At 45.4% G+C, this 18,809-nt stretch overlaps 1 protein-coding gene across 2 annotated transcripts in view; it reads right to left on the reverse strand.

Moving 5' to 3' along the window:
* The window catches only part of LOC113131839 (protein kinase C epsilon type-like), a 51,237-nt gene extending 35,106 nt beyond the window's left edge, over window positions 1-16,131 (reverse strand). Inside the window, exon 1 of one of the 2 annotated variants that reach the window (XM_026309542.1) lies at window positions 14,896-16,131. In XM_026309542.1, coding sequence (XP_026165327.1) covers window positions 14,896-15,243 — 348 coding nt within the window. In that variant the 5' untranslated portion in view covers window positions 15,244-16,131. Of the gene's footprint in view, window positions 1-12,308; window positions 12,365-14,895 lie in introns of those variants that run through there. The other variant, XM_026309543.1, reaches the window with a different exon arrangement.
* Between the last annotated feature and the right edge of the window lie 2,678 nt (window positions 16,132-18,809).

Consider the following 18,809-nt stretch of genomic DNA (forward strand, 5'->3'; position numbering starts at 1 on the left):
TGTGTGTGTGTGTGTGTGTGTGTGTGTGTGTGTGTGTTTTGACAGCTCCTGCGATTCAAACTGGTCCAAAAATAAAGGTCCTTGTCCACACCCGCCAGTTTATCCACATGCACACAGCATCTCACACACACACACACACACACACACACACACACACACACACACACACAGCCTGTCGAGGTTGAAGTGAGAGTGCTTGACACACTCTCTGACACACTGTACACAAACAGCTCAGCAATCACCATTAGTTGTGTTTAACAGGTAAATATTCAATGAAATTAAACCTGTCGTCTGCTGAAGCTGATAAAAACAGATAAATCACCGTCTCCCTGTGAAAAACAACCTAAAGAGAGTCAGATGTGACAAAAACTGCTGATGCCCTTCAGCGTCCAACCTCACGACTTGTTTACCAAACTAAGCGGATGAGGAGACGGACGTTTCTTTAGTTTTGGGGTCTAAGTGTGAACGAAGAGGCTTAAGAAAACAAACATGTCAGGATGAAACGTTGTTGGACATATGTGGAAATATTATGGACACAGTCACAGAAAGTGAATCTCAACACCAAGAGAGAAAAATCACAGTGAGAGTGACAGAGACACAGAGAGAGAACAGGGAGGACATTGTGTTTTATCAGGACTCAGTGACAGAGAGCACACGGCCTGTGTGGAGTGACACACTGCAGGCCCCTCACACACACACACACACACACACACACACAGTCACATGCACACACGTTCACACTGCCATGTTTGAGAGGACCCTCTTAGAAAACCTCCAACCATTACTGGAAATATCATACTGGGGTTCATATTTACTTTCTTTCAGTTGAACATGGGCGAAGATTTTCATCAGGAACTTAAATAAAAGAAGTAAAAAGATGAGCCCAGGTGTTTTTTCTGTACAACAAACAACTGTTTTCAACGCTCCCCATGCACAGACTAAAACCAGGAGATCACAGTTATTGTCCGTCAGTCTCCAACCTGGACGAGCTTCTTCATCTGGTTCAGAAACACCAAAGAGACATCAGCGACACACACAGCGACACACACACTGTGACACACACACTGTGACACACACACAGCGACACACAGCGACACACACACAGCGACACACACACTTCGACAGAGGGAGACATGTTTCCTCATTTCCTCCCAAAACCCCAGACCTAAACAACGTTGTCCAAAAGGCTCCGGACCACAACTGATGTTGATGTTAAAAGTGTGAGATGGCACCTTTCACCTTCAGTTTTAATACCAGGCCTCACGCCTTAAATTGTCTCCCAAAGTAGTAAGGATGCGACAAACTGCCCTGACGTTCAGACTTCTCCCTCTCTATATCTAAAAGGCAACTCGGTGCTCACAAAGATAGAAACACAGGAGCAGATTTGATTCACAGGCAGAGTGGTCTGTCTGAGACCCCACAGGATCCAGCAGTAATGGACGCACTGAAATGAAGACCTTGTACACTTGATGTGTTACAGTCAATTTATGATGAACAAATGGATGTAAATAAATAAATATATAAAAGGAGCCACACGCAGAAGAGGAAAGATGCAGCAAACACACACACACACACACACAGAGGCCCTGGAGAATAACTTTATACAGCTGGACTCACTCCTGGTGCTAATGCATTAGATTTACTTCAAACAAACCAGAACAGGCTCAAACACACACACACACACATACACACACAGACACACACACACACACACACACAGGGCTCCTCCTGTCGGCAGCCACTCAGGCCTGCCCTCATGTTTACCCGTGTCTGTCTATGCCTAATTTGTCCCTGTTGAATAAGTGATGCTCCACCAATGTGAACAGACCAACTACGGAGACACACACACACTAACACACACAAAACTAAATGCTTAACCTCAGTCCTTACACTAACACAAACCTACGTCTAATCTCTTCTAAAACCAAGTGTTAACTCTCAAACATGAGTCTGAAAATTGAGGAGCAGCCAAAATGTCCTCACTTTTATAGAATTATACTCAAAATGGTGCTGACAAAGACAGAAGTCCAGGTAAACCTGGACCTGGTAAAGCTTTATGTCCTGGACAAGAGAAGACAGTAGCTCTTTTCTGGTTTTTAGTTCCTGGCTGACCCCAGGTGACCTCAGGTGATCCCAGACGACCCCGGCCTGACCCGGGGCGACCATCTATTTAACAAGTCCTGAAGTGAGTTGCAGCTTTCTGAAGAGACACCAACACATCAGTGACGTAAAGGAGGAAACATTTCTCTCTGTTACACAGGGCTGCCGATAATCACTGGAACAGAAAGTGCCATATTAGAGGAAGGGCATGGGTTCCCAGGTTTTTTCACTGAAAATCTTTAACCTCCACAAACAACTAACCCTGTTTTCTCTGATTTACGTCGCACATGCCTGATTTAGAAAGGCTGGGTCTGAGGGGGAAACAGTGGGGCGGTTTAAATTATCGTATAACTGGAGGAATCACTATGAGTGAACGCTGAAGCCAATGCTGAGGGAGAGTTTCTATAACAGTGACGGGTTTCTGGCGTCAGCTGCGCAGGGCCCCGTGCCACATCACACTAGATTACACACAGCATAAAGCCACATGATGAAAAGTCACCGCACTGTTCTGCAGGCTTGTGGCTCACTGAAGACTCATACTAAACACTGTGTCTCACTAGTGACGGTGCACAAACTGTGTCATGTTAAAAGGTGCATATGATCAATATGATCATCCAAAGCTTCTGTCTGTCAGACAAATGTCCTGTTTGTGTGAGATCAAACACACATCTGTGCAGAGAGCGACAGTTAATGTTTCCTTGTGGTTTCACACAGATGGAGGCTGAGCACGCTGCCTGGAATAACGGAAAAGAAAGAAGCAGAGATGGAGGAGAAACATGTGCATTAACCTCCAAATGACTCACTGTAGGATTGATGGTACATGTGAAGGAAGAGGAGCAGGAGGAGCACACAGGAAGTCCAGAGGTCACATGCATCGATCGATATACCCACAAAATGCACATATGTTTAAAAAAACCATGTGAAGGTCATTGTTGTCTCAGTAATTCTCAGTTTCCACTCCCATAACTAGTCTTTATCTGATGTAAACATGCAAGATTGTCGTTGCACATCAGCCCAGATGAATGTTGCTTTGCACTCACCACGTTTTTATCTCCGCTTCACCACATCACACTTGACTTGATGTACCACTTTGTTTTGCATCGATGCTTTCACATCTGTGGGATTTGCTTTACGCGAGGTCTTTGAATGCATCATCGACACACTGAAGTTAGACATGACAGCACAACAGCTCGTTAACACTTTCACAGGACGTGGTGTTTAATAAAGACTGAGCATGAACAGAGCAAGAAAATACAGGAGAGAGAGAGAGAGAGAGAGAGAGAGAACTGCACCCTGTACATCCACGTCCTCCACCCATCTGCTCCCTACAGCACCCACAGCATCATTACTGTAATGTTGTGATAATTATTATAATATAATGATTTTGTCAGACACCTGCATGAATATCTCAATGCTAATGAAACGATACCAGCTCAGTAATGTCATATTTCACTTTGTGTGTCTGCTTTCTCTACAAACCGTAGATGGTCAGGAAGAGCTCTTGTACCATGAACGCTGCTGCAGCTCACAGCAAGAAGCATGAGAATACGAAGCAGTTAGCACACCCACCGCTCCTGGATGGGAAGCAGAAAGCTGCACACACACACACACACACACACACACACACTCAGAGCTGCTCACTGTCTTATTAAAACAGTATATATGTACTGTAGTACCATTTTTAACAAAAAGTGGGCAGTGAAGGAAGCAAAAGGAGAAGCAGGGACAAGGGTTACAACGAGTTCTGTTCCAGGTTCATTCAGGCCAACAGAGCCTCATCCTGTGTACCAAAACATACCTACAGCATTAGTCGACCCCGAGCTCTTCTTAAAGATTTATACTAGGCCTGTATTTGGCCTTTACAAACTTCAGAGCACAGACGGCCCTTAAACCCACCACACAGACAAACTGATGTCCAGCTGTCTGTGAAATCGACGTGTGTTAAAGTCTGTCTTAACTCAGCGGTGACTACAGGTCCCTGTAAGGGTCAGTTTCAGGGAGGGTCACTTCACTTCAAGTTAAGGTAGGGTGAATATGTTGTTTGTTTGTTTGTGTTGTTTATTTTGTTGTTTCAACAGTATCCATAGCAACAATATCACCAAGTGCCCCAGGAAATTCGGCGTCTGTAAACATGTTGAGGCACCTGTGAGGTTTTTACTGCTACACATCTCTGATCGAGCTTATTAACGTCACGCTGTCAACTGATGCTTAATGAGCTTCATTTAACCCCCAACACACACACACACACGCACACGCACACGCACGCACGCACGCACGCACGCACGCACGCACGCACGCACGCACACACGCACACACACACACACAGAGCTGTCCCAAAGCATTTACAGCATCACATGAGCCTTAGTCAAGCTGGAGTCATGAGGCTGCATGTACCCTCAGAGCTACAGCTACACAACAGACAAACAGACAGAGGAGACGTCACTAAAGGTGCAAACCGATAAATGTTAACAAATTAACTTGAAGGTGTCCGGTGATGTCCACTCAAACGTACAGACACCTGGTCAGAAACGTGGAGACCACACACACCGGCAGGCTGGTACTGATACGACTTTCTACTCACGGTGTTTGTAGGGATTTTCAGTCGGGCTGCAGCTAACGGGTATTTCATCATCAGTTAATCTGTTCACTGATCAATGAATTGGTTTGTCAATAAAACACCAGGATATTTTCAAAAGTGTCGACATGACAGTTCATTATTTTATTTCAGCATCAAAACAAAACAAATCCTCACATTGCACGTTGTCAGAAACAAATAATTCTAATTTCTGATCAAATTATTTTTCTGTTGATCGACTGATTATTCACCTTAATGTGCAGAAGAAACTGAATTGTCTGTACTTCCAATCCAAGTGTACAGACTAAAGACTTTATGGGTCAAACTAATTAATGCATCAACTAAGTGAAAAACATTTGTGTGATTCAACAGCACCAGCTTTAAAGCAGCACTGAGCCATTGATTTTTACCAGATCAATGCTTTGGCAATTACGATAAAAGCATGTTCGTGTGTTGTGTGTAATAATCTCCTGAGTGTGTGTGTGTGTGTGTGTGTGTGTGTGTGTGTGTGTGTGGCCGGGTGTTTTCTCTTCCCTCATCCTGTTTGTGAGGAAGTGCAGACGGCTCCTTACTAAGTTTAATTCTGCCACGTAGAGCTCACCGGTGATTTACGTTACACACACTCCACAGGCGTTAGCTGTGTGAGTCATAAGCAGCATGTACCTTTGTGCTGCGTGTCTGTTTAGGAAAAGCTGCACATTTTGCTGCACGAATGTGAGGAAAAGCTAAGACACAACGTCCTGACAGCTCTGAATGATTGTCTTCTAATGTCACGTCTTCTAGTATTTTTTCATTTTCATTTTGTCCCAGCAGATGAAATGAAATTCAGAAGAAACAAGGAGGAAGTATGTTTTTCGTTTTTGACGGAGATGCAGATCATTTTAAGGGATTTCTCTAAACTATGAGTCTGGAACATGCACAACATCAATAACAACAGTGATAAAACATGTATGTCCAATACTCAGGCTTTTAAATGAGCAACTAAAACATATTTTAGAAGATTGGGACTGTGCTGCTGTGCCTTCTAACTGCTGTTTTAAATATTAAATGTGCATTTATTTGAATTTTCCACAGCCTGAAACCACAGGTCTAATTTTCCATCCATCAGTTTACAATAGAGCAGAGGAAAGACAGGAAGTAACAAGAGACAAAGCCAAAACAAACGAAATAGAAGAGAATCACCAAAATCAGCTCCTGATAACTAAGAATCTCATCTCTGTGTGAACGATAACCGCGACCCATGAAGAGCTTTGTTTCTCCAGCTGATTTCTGCAGCGTGCATTCCTCACATATCTGAGAGTGGAAGCACACACTGTGCACGGGCACTGCAGTGCACGGACACAGTGCACGGACACAGTGCACGGACACAGTGCACAGGCATCACAGCAAAAAAAATGAATGACAGCAGACGCCGCGAGGGGGGAGGGGCACCTGGGGGAGGTCATCTCTCTCCTCCTTCCCTTATTTCTCTGGGAAGTAAACTTGGACAGTGAAAACAGGAAGTAGGGCCTACCGTGTGACTCAAACATGCTATTTTTAGACACACACACATAAACATGCACACACACACGCACACACGGCCCTGCCCCCGTTTCCTTGAGTCCACAGAGAGGACGCCCCTCTACGACAGCCCGCAGGGAAACGGGGTCAAGAAGAGCGCAGGCCTGAGCGCTTCCTCTGCTCTGTCTGCATGAGATTACCGAGGCTCAGGAAACCGACGGCACTGGGATCGCTGAGGTGCCTTTGAGCAAGACAGTGTTGACTGGACCGCAGATTAGCATCTGGATGCTGTGGCTGAACAAACCAGAGAAACATATCAAACTGTGATTAACTCTGATAAACGTCAGGCCTGTGTTTGAGCGACAGCGACGAAGAACGTTCCCAATCATTTCCAACAATAATCATGAGACTTGAATCTGATCCGTTTGCTCATGATCACCACAGTTCACAGGCTGACAGGCTGCTGGTACAGTATGTGGGAACAGCTGTTACTTCATCCTGCAAACATCACTTTCACTTCTTAACCTCCAGCTGCTTGTGTTACCCACATTACAGTCACTGACTCACTGGCTGTTGTCAGCACAGACGCCCTGTGGACAAAAATGCAGCTGAGTGATTGAAATATTCAAGACGGAGCAGGAATCAGGTCATTCAGAATATTGGATCGTTTCATCAACCTCAGGACCTGCAGCAGGTTAAGGATGGAAGTGGATGGTCTGGTATTTTAACTGGATATTAAGTTTTCAGCTGGAATTGAAAAATCTATTGAAATACTGTTAATGAATCAAATAACCAGATACGAATTTCTGCTTAATCCAGTCAACAAATCAGTCCAGTGTTTGGTCAAAGTTGTTTGGCAACGTCAGAGCGTCCAGGTATGACTGGTATGACTGGTATGAATGATATGACTGGTATGAATGATATGACAAAGCCTCAGATGGCTGAGAAATTGATATGGTCTCCTGGTAAATGTAGGGATTCTGTCCAACCTTACCAAGAGGTGAATCTGTGCAGGTAAATGTATTTAACTTCAATGTGAAAAGTGCTCTCAGGATTTGAAGCCACTTATAAAAGCTATGAAGGACTCAGGCCTAATGACTGGCAGCAGCAAATCACTGCCAGACCCAGAATCAGTGCAAACGCTGTTCTGGTGCTTTGACCTTTCTGCTGCAGAAATGTCTTTGCACAAGAACAAAAGCTTAATTAGAATCTGCAGTGAGGCAGTGGAGTGCTCCGCATTCCTCAGATGACTCTCATATACAGTGCAGGAACTGCTACAGTGACGGGGACGCCCCTTATTTTGGTGAAACTTGCAGTGTGACACACTTGTAAACTCATCAGTCAAAGCTCAACTGGTGTTTTCTTCGTCTCAGCAGACTTTTCCTTTGGTCTCTGCTGTCAGCTCCAGCAGCTGAACCACGATCGTTGATGCTTTGAACCACAGGACAACCACACAGCCATCTGACTTAGTCACAGTTGCAACACCACACTGAGTCTTACAACCACGGCCCAGAGGCAGAGGGCTGGCGAAGAGACCGCCGACGGTGTTTGTGTCAGATGCTAATTTCAGCTGTTTATTATATGTTTTTCTTGATTTGAACAAATACGCTCTGCCTGCAGGCCAGACAGCATCGTGTTTGGGTAACGGTGCTGGCTGCAACTAATGACTGATGTTTCAAACAACATTGTTTGATTTATAGTTTAAACTTTAAGGAACAGATAAAAGTGCCAATCACCAGCTCCCAGAGCCCAAAAATGATGATTTGGTCTGGATAACTAGGGGAAGACCACATCCTGAATTCATCTTCCAAGTGCAAAATGGACCCAACACCATGATCACTCCTGCATGACATAAAAAATATTTAAAATATGTAAATGACTCAGCCTGAGTGGATCGTTGAATGAGTAGCTTTTGAAAATGAATGACGATCAGAATCAATGCTAAGATGGTTCAGCATCTCCAAACACAGCTCAGATCATTTACCTCGTTTCAAAACCATCAACAGTGTGAAGTGACGGTATCTGCTTTCACCTGAGAGGGAGTGGGAGGTGTGTTTAGGAAAGCACTTGTGTGCAGACCACTTGTCTGATGTACTTTAAAATGAGAGGAACTATGAGCAGCTGTGACTGAAATACTGTGTCACTGGACTCTAACGGTCTCTGTTCCTGTCAACCTTCATCTGCTCCGTCTTCCTCATCTGGCGTCCACCGGTCGTCCCCGTCGAGCTGCCGCCGCCATGTGAGACGTGACGAGCCGACACCTTCACATTTACATGTCACATTGGCTTCATCACACACTTTATACAAACAGCGTCTTTGCTCCACTTCAATAAAACACTAAAAATCAATAAGTGCACCCAGTTTTTATCTGTGCACGGATACTTCATCATACCTTCATCACAAACTACCAGAGGGCGTCATGAGGGACAGCAGCCTGTGTCTGACTGACATATTTCTCATAATCAAAATCTAAATTAATACACCTGACGCCCTTTATAATAAAGGTCACAATGATGTCTCAAGGTCACTAAAAAAACAAACGATCTGCTCTGCAAAACCTTATAAACACATTTGACTAATGTTCACTGATGCATCATAGAAGTAAATGTCAACAGTCATAGCATGAGTTTCATACCACGCTGAGATAGACACAAACCAGCACCTGCCTGGAATGACTGAATGAAAAAACTCTATTTTCTCAGAAAACTGAATCATGGTTTGCAAAAGGACTAAACGTGATGAGACATATACAACATTTATGGGTTAGTGCAGGGAAAAACACTGGTTTGCCCCTTTAAAATGATAATTTGCATTAAGGTTGACGACAGATTCTAATACAATTGAAACACAGGACCAAACCAAACAGATTAAGAGGTGAAGTGATATCCCAGCATTCCTAGCTCTGCCCTTAGTTCTTAGGAAGACATGTCGAACTTGTAAACACATGTAGGACGTTAAGTTTGATGAATTTTGTAAAATCAAACACTTGTTTTCTGTCTCCCTGCTCTTTAATGACAAGTTCCAACAAGGCAGCTGCCTACACAAAAGTCACTGCTCAGTCGAGAGCAGGAATTCCTGACAGATTCAGGACTCGGATCGTCTTCGCCGTCGCTGCCTTTCCTTCTCCGCTCTCCTTCTGTGGTTTTCTCTGAATCTCAGCCAAAGCAATTGCTGATAATTGCTGGATGGAGCTGGTGCAACTGTAAATCAAAGCTTGTTAACTGTGCTTTTACAGATTAGAGGCCAAAAAATGCTCAATTTAAATGTTTATTGCCAAAATTACTCTTGTCCCTAATTACAAACATGTTCTCATGCAAACTTGGGCTTGATGGTCAACTCTCCGACCAAACACAAGATTACAAATCCGACCAGGGTCTGGATGACAGGGTTCAGACCACGTAAGTACTATGGTTCGATACTCTGTCCTGCTTAGGGTGGACCCCTGCACAATCGGTGCAATCCCCTCAGCAGGTGAATGGACAAAGAGCTGGATTGTCAGGGTACAATACGCTTCTCCCACTAAAGCAGTGACTGCAATAAATGAACCGAGCGTGTCTGTGGGTGTGTTTGCTGTACTTGTGACCGGCTCGGCAGGTATCACCTATGGTGACTCTTGTCAGGCCATGTACGGGCTTGCAGGAAAACAGTGACTTTTTGTGTTTTGGTCTGAGACTTTGCGGTTTTTAATTTTTCAGACGCTTCTCACAGTTTTGGTTAGGAGTTTCTGTTCACATGCACTGAACCATTTGCTTCTGAGAATTTCACACAAATCCCAGATGATGCATTTAATCCTAAACCAGCAGAGGTACACGGCACCTTCTCGCTCAGGATCACTGCCACGTCAACTTTAAAAGGAATATTCTGCATCATGAGATAAGCACTTGGCAAAAGACAAGTCCCACAATTCAAAATGCTGTGGTGTCGTTTGATTTGGAAAGGATAATAGGACTATTGTGTGCATGGCTGCTGGGGCGCTCAGTGTACGTCTCTAAGAACAGAGCGGCTCTGTCCTAACGGGGAAAAAGACTTAAGATTAAAGGAGTGAGGAAAGTGTTGTGAGATGAGAGGGAGTATGGAGACGAGTGTGAAAGCAGCAGTCAGACAGAAACAGCTCATGAGAACTGGCAGAGTGTCCAACATGCTGCAACATCCATCAGTCCACTGATTCATGTCCAGTCAATAAAATACCATAACATTTTAATTATCCCAATGGCGAAACTACAGAGTCTTATTGATAGAATTATATGAGTTACTTGTTCGTTAAGAAGAAATGCTCTTTTTAAAACATCTGCCATTTGTTTCTTTCAAGTTTAAAGACACTTATTAAGTGTTTTTAAGCCAAACGGCTGTGGAGCAACAGACAAGCTGCTTCAGCTCTAACCCTGAGCTTATAATGACGAGAACCACAATAACACTGACTGTGTGAAACAGACAGCATGAAAACTCGGTCTTGAAATATAATACAGTGACAGCAGACAGGTGGGCAGAGCGACACGTGAAAGGTTTCCAAAAATAAACTAAAGCTGAGTCACCTGTATTATTGTAAACAGAATCTTTTTTTGTTTTAAACACTAAAACATCTGCATTCATGAAGCACTGGATCAAATAACATTTTCATTTGAGTCTCTCATGTTTGCAAAGACAAAAACATGTAATTATTTTGTGTGGAAACGTGTCAGACACAGAGCTGCAACACAGCCTGGGCCCAAAAACACCAAATAAATCTGGTCTGGGGCCAAGAGATTCTCCATCAGCCTAATGCTAAAACTCCACCACTCACATTATGAAGGGAGCTCTATCACAATATGATTACACTCGATATGATCTATGACCTGTTTCTGTGAGAGATTTTCATTTTGGTAAAAGAACATCCTGACCTGACCCAACAGAAGATTAATAATAACTTTAAACTTTGACAACAACGACAACGAGTTTTACGGCAAAAAGAAACGTCAGAACGTCCAAATCAGAAATTCAAAGATAAATGACTCAGTTACATCAGTTGAGGAAAAGCCATCTGCCAATCGAAATGTCCACACTGTGTTTTTACAACATGTCTTTCTGCCCTGGAGGAGGGATTTTAAAGACTTTAACGGTGAGTTTTAAAAACAGACCTAAAAGAGGACACTGGATTTGCCTGCCTGAGGCCGTCAGCAAACGTCTGGGCACCTTTCACCGTCAAGTCAAGACTCTGGAAGCAACAGCTCTCAGGCAGTGATCAGGCTCATAGCGAGATCACAGATAGACTGGACGCTGACCATTCAAGGATCGGTGCGATGAGGTCGCCTTTCTTAGAACGTGCTCAAAGCCCGGCAGCAGCGCTTTGTCTCGGCTGCATCAGCAGTCTTTGGATGTTTCCGCAGGCTGACGCAATAGTCCAGGACGGAGGAGATAAAAGCACGACGACCTTTTCTACAGCTGCAGATGAAAGGAATGACCTGAGCGTCTCATTGGGACGAAGCACAGGACATTCAAGTCAAAGAAAATACTGAGGGTTCAGGCCTCTTTTTAACAATATTAGGCAAAACACCCAGAATACATCAGAGACTGTTAATGCTGCTCTCACTGGGCCAGAAAGTGGGATTGTACTTACTTCTCAGTCATTTTTCATCAATTTCATCAATAAACAAGAGTGGTCCTCTTCCAAACACTGCTGTCTCGTTCATTCCTATGAACTATATAACTTCTCCTTCATCGTGTCTGGGTTTTGTGCCCACAGATGTAATAGTGCGAAGTGCAGCTGCATCACCTGTGAGACTGAAGCACCATCATCACGTTGACTATGGGGGTGGAGGTCCGTAGGAAACAGCCAGAAACAGGGTTAAACCAGTCACACGCCAACCTGACAGTCAGCCACTGACGAACGTCACCAGAGTCTTTGGTTTGTCCGCACCGTCAACACTAGTCCTGCAACGCTGACTGGCTGTTCAGCTCAGCACCAGTATCAGTGTAGTCTCCATGATTTCACCCATTTAGAGCAGTTTCTCCTTTTTTTTCTTCTTCTACAACCCAAAGACCAAGTCCTGAACCTGCACCTTCTTCTCAGACGTGTCCTGGACTAGAAGCAGCTATAAACCGTCTGTAGAGTGAAAATGGTCAACAAACGCTGCCCTGTATAATTCTTCCACTTTACCTTTTTCAATGCCCGATTCAGACTACCGCCCCCTGCTGGTATGGAGAGTCACTTCCTCTCACCGGGTGCAGAACGTACGAGCCGGTTGGCCGCTGGCTGGAGTCTGCGTGGTGTGTTCAATGAGAGTAGTTTGCAGTTTTCACAGCTTCCAGAGTTCATATTTGTTGGATATTCATTCATTTAGAAGCAAAAGATAAGCAGAAAGAGTTTTGGCTAAATCTTTCTCAGTGGAGATCGAGGTGAGGAGGCCAATTATCAGGACCTGCTCAAATACGAGGCTGCTGCTGGTGGTAGCAGAAAGGTCCTGAAGTCATATCTGACCACTGGGTTAATACTCAGCGAACTGCTCGGTAACAAGTGCTGTTCTGACTGCAGACACCAACCAACCATGCTTTTACTCATCTGCTGTTCCCTGAGCTCAGTCTGAGCTGCAGCAGAGCAGACCTGAAGACAGTGAGCTGCAGTAAACATGAACTGAACCCTTCACTTATTGAACCTGTCATCAGATTTGGATTCCAGCCACAGCACCAAGCAGTGAGAGCGAGGAAGAAATCCTGTGTCGATCTGATTCTACAGGACATGATTTGTATTGAATTTCACAATAAGTCATGTTGCGTTACTTGGCTTCATGTTTTCAAACCTTATCTGCTGTGAAGAACATCAACTTCCATCCAGCACAGTTGGAGTTTCAAGTAATTTCCCTAATGTCATGGAAGCCTGAGTCCCTGACGTGTCCGGGACTGTCCTGTGCCAGAGCCGGACCATATGTGTGAGCCTGTTTCTGGTCCGAGCGGAGAAAAGAAGAAGACACTGGCTTTAAAACCTCTCCAGCTGCTCTGTTTGCTTTTGAAGAGGATAAAACTGCTTCTCACGGCAGACGTTTCTCACATTAGCATTACTCCTGGGAAACTACACAGGCTGTTTAGTTCCCTCAAGGTGATGTCAGGATTTTCTTTGTCTGGGATGACATAACACACGACTCAGCTTTAGTCGAGACATGTTCAACACCGAGCACCCATGGGAGCGCCCTGAAACCTTAACGAACTCATGGTGCAAAGCTTGGAAGACGTAAGAATTCCTTTCATTCCACTGAATAAACTGATACCGAGACCAGTTTAAGTGTCATTTGACTTCAGAGGCCTTTTCAAAATCTGGTTAAAAACCAGTCAAGGATTAAAAGGTAATGTCAGGACATATCACACGGATCAGAACCCAACACGCACGTTTTCACAGGCCGCTAAAGATCAGAGATGTGAGACCTGACCTCAGATCATTAAAACCACTAGAACCTGCATGGAGAATAAAAGCGTGGTACTTTCTTTCCTCCATCCTGTTTCATCATCCTCTCTTTCATCTTCTGCTCTCTCTGTCTGTCCCTAATGGACCTGACAGCCTCATCAATAATACACAGAAACCTTCGTCTGCTTCAGTGGCTTCAGACAACAGCAGCTTCTTCATGTGTGTATTTGTGTGCATCAGGCAGGAGGCCTCACCACACCCACTCTGGACTCGGCCCCTGGTTCATCTAACACACAACAAGGGGAACAGGACCTATATTGTGTGTGTGTGTGTGTGTGTGTGTGTGTGTGTGAGATGATGTGTCAAATTACTTCACAACATAACAGAGAAAGTAGCAAGTCCTCACACTGAATGAGTGAATGTAAAAAAGGCTAATACCAATAATTGATTATCAAACATCCATCCATCATCTGTACCCCCTTAGTCCTAACCAGGGTCCCAGGGACCTGCTGGAGCCTATCCCAGCTCTCTTTGGGTGAAAGGCAGGGGTCCACCCTGGACAGGTCCCCAGTCCATCACAGGGCCACATAGAGACAAACAACCTCACACACTCACACTCACTCCTATGGGCAATTTAGAGTCACCAATCAACCTGACATACATGTTTTTGGACTGTGGGAGGAAACCAGAGTACCTGGAGAAAACCCACACAAGCACAGGGAGAACATGCAGACTCCACACAGAAAGGCCCCTGATGGGTTTCAGACCAGGAACCTTCTCGATGTGAGGCAACAGGGCTAACCACTAATCCACCACCGTGCTGCCTTATCAAAAGTCACCCAGTCTTAATTGTCACACACTGACACACAACACACACACTCTCAGTCCAACAACATGTTTTGCTCATTTACTGTGGTGGAACCAACAAACACCTGTCAGATGTTTTCGCCTCCTGTCACTGAGAACTTGTCCGACGTGACGTGCTCACAGACAGACAGGATGTCTTATAAATATCATTTATAGTCTAACCTCACATGAATGTAGAGGACCAGCCTGTCGACATGGGCCCTTGAGGTTCCTGGGGCCCAGGAGCTCCAAAAGCCTCACGGTCACTGGGTGCTCCTATTTAAGTGCAGTGTAACCTGCAGTGAAGTTGGTTTGGGTTTAGTTGGTCAGACTAAACCAGCAGCACTGACTCTCTGAGGAAACTAAATTATTTAGTGCCTAACAGAAAATAAAAGGCCATATGGGAAACAGTCCTAATTGCTGTGGGGCGTTCAGGGTACCTGGGGAAGAGGTCTGAGACTTCAGCTGTCCCATGTGTGAGTGCTTCACACCGAGGTCTTACCCAGTCCTCGAAGTGCTTGCTGCCGTTGTGCAGGATGTCCTCGAACTGGATGATGCAGTTGGCCACGAAGTCGTCGTATCCGATGGGCGCGTCATGGAAGACGGACAGCTCGATCCTGCGGCCGTCGTGGACCTCCGTGGTGAACTCGTCGTTCCATGCCGGGCTGTTGGTCTTCTGCTTGGTGGAGGTCTGGCCCACGCGGGAGTCGTCCACATTCAGGGCGATGTACGTGTCCAGGAGGAAGGTCTGGGTCTTGGGGCCGACGGCGTGACGCAGGGACCAGGCAGTGGGTTTGAGATCCAGAGCCTCGCAGATCTTGATCTTCAGCTGCCCGTTGAAGACCACCATGGCGCTGAAACGGTCCCAGCACTTCGCAGTCCAATGTGTTTACAGTGAAACCAGCCCACCTTCCTCCTCGACCACCTCCCAAAAGAAAGCGAGTGCACCGGGTTGAATAGCGGCTCTGTTCGCCCGGTGCTCGTCCAGCCAGACTGTGGCGTTAATGTTTCCCCTTCCCACTGAATACGGCGCAGAAAACGCAGCCCTGTCTCAGTCAAACACATCAAACATAAACGCTTTTCACTGGGTTGTCTGTGCTTTGCCTGTAAAACGTCCACACGAGCCGAAAAAGCTGCAAATGTCCCAAAAATAAACCGGAGAAACGGCGCGTCAAGCCGGGAAAACCCTCCTCTGGATGCAGGGAGCAGAAAACACACCAGCAAAGGCCCCAGACGAGAGTCGCCCTGTCATGGTTTTCACCTCCGAGGCGTTACAGCACTCGGTCAGCTGTGGAAAGGCACCGTGGACGCACTGGTCCGCGTTGCATTGCAGCGTGTGCTGGGTGGGAGGCTCCAGACGCCTGCTGGCGGCCACCGCGGCGCATCGGGGATGGTCGAGCCGGACCGCCGCCACCAGAACGCGGCTGGGTAGGAGAGGAGAGGGCAGGCTCAGGCGGTAGGTGGGAAGGTAAATCTGGATTCCTTCTGCTCGGTGCACGGGCTGGTTTCATCCACCGCTGCTGCGGATCCTAACGACATACCTCTGGCTGCTGTCTGCGTCTCCGTGGAGCAGGAAATGAGAAAAACACGTCAGATCTCTCGGAGCCTGGTGTGACAGACGGGGGAGTGCGACGCGCCCAGACTGTGGGGAGGTGTTTGGGAGCAGCAGGGTGGGTGCGTTCGCTACTGGAGACACTAGATGAATAAAACGCTCCGCTTTACCAACCAGGTGGAGCTGGAGAGGAGCTCGTGCGGGGCTGCGCGCTGCTGCGGCCTCCAGCTGTGCATGTGAAACTGCTGAAAATGCAGGGAAACAGGTGCGCACATAAAAAGCGCAGAAACTGCAGTGTGCGGTGAAATAAGGATGTGCCCCCCCCCCTCTCTCTGCTCTGGGTCCAGGTGCAGAAACAGCAAAATGGGCAGCGCCGTGAAAAATGAGCTCAGGAGGGAAAAGTGAGGCATGTGTGGAATTTAAAGAGATGATTTCCTCCCATTTCACTTATTAGCTGCATGCAGCACCTTCTAAATATGGAGTTATTGCCTGAGTGTGATGGGAGCTGATCGATTCGATCACAGTGATCTAATGATTAACCCTGTAATCAATGCTGCATAAGGGATGATTGAGCAGCATGAGCAAAACTGAGTCTGCTAGGGTCAAATTTAATGGCTATTTAGGTTATTTATCTTTAACAGATAGAGGTAAACTGTGTGTGTGTGTGTGTGTGTGTGTGTGTGTGTGTGTGTGTGTGTCTGTGTGTGTGTCTGTGTGTGTGTGTTATAGCACCTGCTAATTTGTGTCGCAATATGGGAATTTTACCAGGAGTTTCATAGATGCTGATTAATGTCATTTGTCAAATATTTGAAATACTGCATATCTCTCTTGATTGATTGATTGATTGATTGATTCTCCTGTCTGACGTTTACAGCCCAGGGTCATAGTTTGTGTACATGACCTGAGTGTGGGAATATGTGATTGAATGTAAAGTCCGTTAGATGACGTGTGTCTGCTGATCAGACTCAGAGAGAACAGGAATGTGTGAGTGACATTAGTGCAGGAACATACTGTACCTGACACTGTGAGGCCAACAGCACCTTAAGGAGCAGCACATTCATCTGCACCGATACTATTCAGTCTTTGTCTGCATTACAGCAGTGTGTGTGTGTGTGTGTGTGTGTGTGTGTGGTGATTGGACATACTCAGTTTAAGGCCTCATTAAAGCTCAGGTTTGAACTCGACATCTACATACGGTGCCATCACTCATTTATTAGTCACATGTCCACAACGTTGGCTGTTTCCCAGTTAATACAAACTGTGTCTCAGACCCAGAGTGTCGTGAACACACGGAGAAGCACATCCTCACACTCTGCTGTCCACGAATCCAAAACATGAGCTTCTCACCAAGAATGAGGACTGTACTGTGGACGTGGTGAGACAGCTGAAGATGAATGGGACGTTGTTGTAGAGTTTTCAGTAGCTGAAGTAGAAATGGACCCAGAGCAGAAAAGCCAAACACTGCTGACTCCTCCTGGTGAAGGTTGGAAACAACAATCCTAAACCAAGACACTAAATCAGACTCACCAAAGCTAAGACTCCAAAATTTCTGACTTTTTCAGAGTATTTGCTGATATTCTTGGAACAGACCTGCTGATTTGTGATTGCAGGGAAAGCACAGGTGGAGCTACAAACACTAACCATAGCTCTGCTCCGTTAGGCCATTATCAGTTTCTCCTGGCATGAAAATATTAGAAAGACTCATGAAAAACACATATTGAGGCTTTGAGGAGCAGGCCCACATGGATCCAGCATGTTGACTGAGGAAAATGGAAAACTGAGCTGCTGGTGCAGGCTAATGTTTTTGCTGCCACCTAGTGGCGTCTGTGTGGAGGCTCAGTCTGTAGTTTATATTTTTATAAACATGTTTCTGACCTGCTGCAGAATGAAACAGTCCATTACCCAGAATTTTTCCTCATCTGCTGAGAGAAACAACAGTGCAGTCAGTGTGCAGAGCCTGAGGTAACTGATTTATGGTTTTCTGTTTTTCTATCATTTGAAATCACAAATGTCCTCCTGTCTCAATTTGCCACCTTTTTTTCTCATTAGGCTCATCGGCCGACGTGTGTCTGAGCTCAGCAGATAGGAATCAATCACCGGCAGAGGAAATCCCCTGGACAGCGGCCACGTCCTGCCCTCTCTCCCTCACACTCAGCTTGTTTTAAATCAAACGAACGTGGCTTGGCAGCAGCACATGGGATCATACTGCAGTTGTCAACACAACTGTAACTATGGTCACACCAGAGCAGTAACATCCCCATGACTGCAGGAAAATATCTCTCCTGAACAACAAATGGAACATTTTTCCACTTTTAGTGGCTGCAGGCATGAGAGGGAAATAGTTTTTGTGAAGCAAAGAGGAAGTTTTCAACAGGAGGCAGCAAAAACCAGAACAGGAATCAGTTTATGTCAAACAGCTACAGTAAAAGCTGCTTTTGACTAAAACTCATATAACAATATAACTTTTCTTAATGCTCCCATTGGAGAAGTTACATTATTGATAATGATTTAATCCATTTTAGTTTTCTTACCATGTAGGAGCCAAACATTTTCTACATAGGCACATTTATCCATCTGTCCGTCATCTATACCCACTTATTCCTTAACCAGGGTCACGGGGATCTGCTGGAGCCCAGGCACCTTTATGTCAAAGATAAAATCCAGTAAAGGAAATTGTTTTGTTTCATGTCTCATTTTCATAATAAAGTAACAGACACTAAGTTAAAGTTGGTTCTCAGTCCCTCCCCAGGTTTAACCTCTGGTTTGAGCATGTTTCTGCTGTCCTAACAGAAACAGTGTTGTTATTGGCCTTTAGCCATATTTTATCTAAAGGTAATAAATAAACCCTCTCTATCAATATTCAT

The sequence above is a fragment of the Mastacembelus armatus genome, chromosome 15 (assembly GCF_900324485.2).
Source record: "Mastacembelus armatus chromosome 15, fMasArm1.2, whole genome shotgun sequence".
Taxonomy (NCBI): Eukaryota; Metazoa; Chordata; class Actinopteri; order Synbranchiformes; family Mastacembelidae; genus Mastacembelus; species Mastacembelus armatus.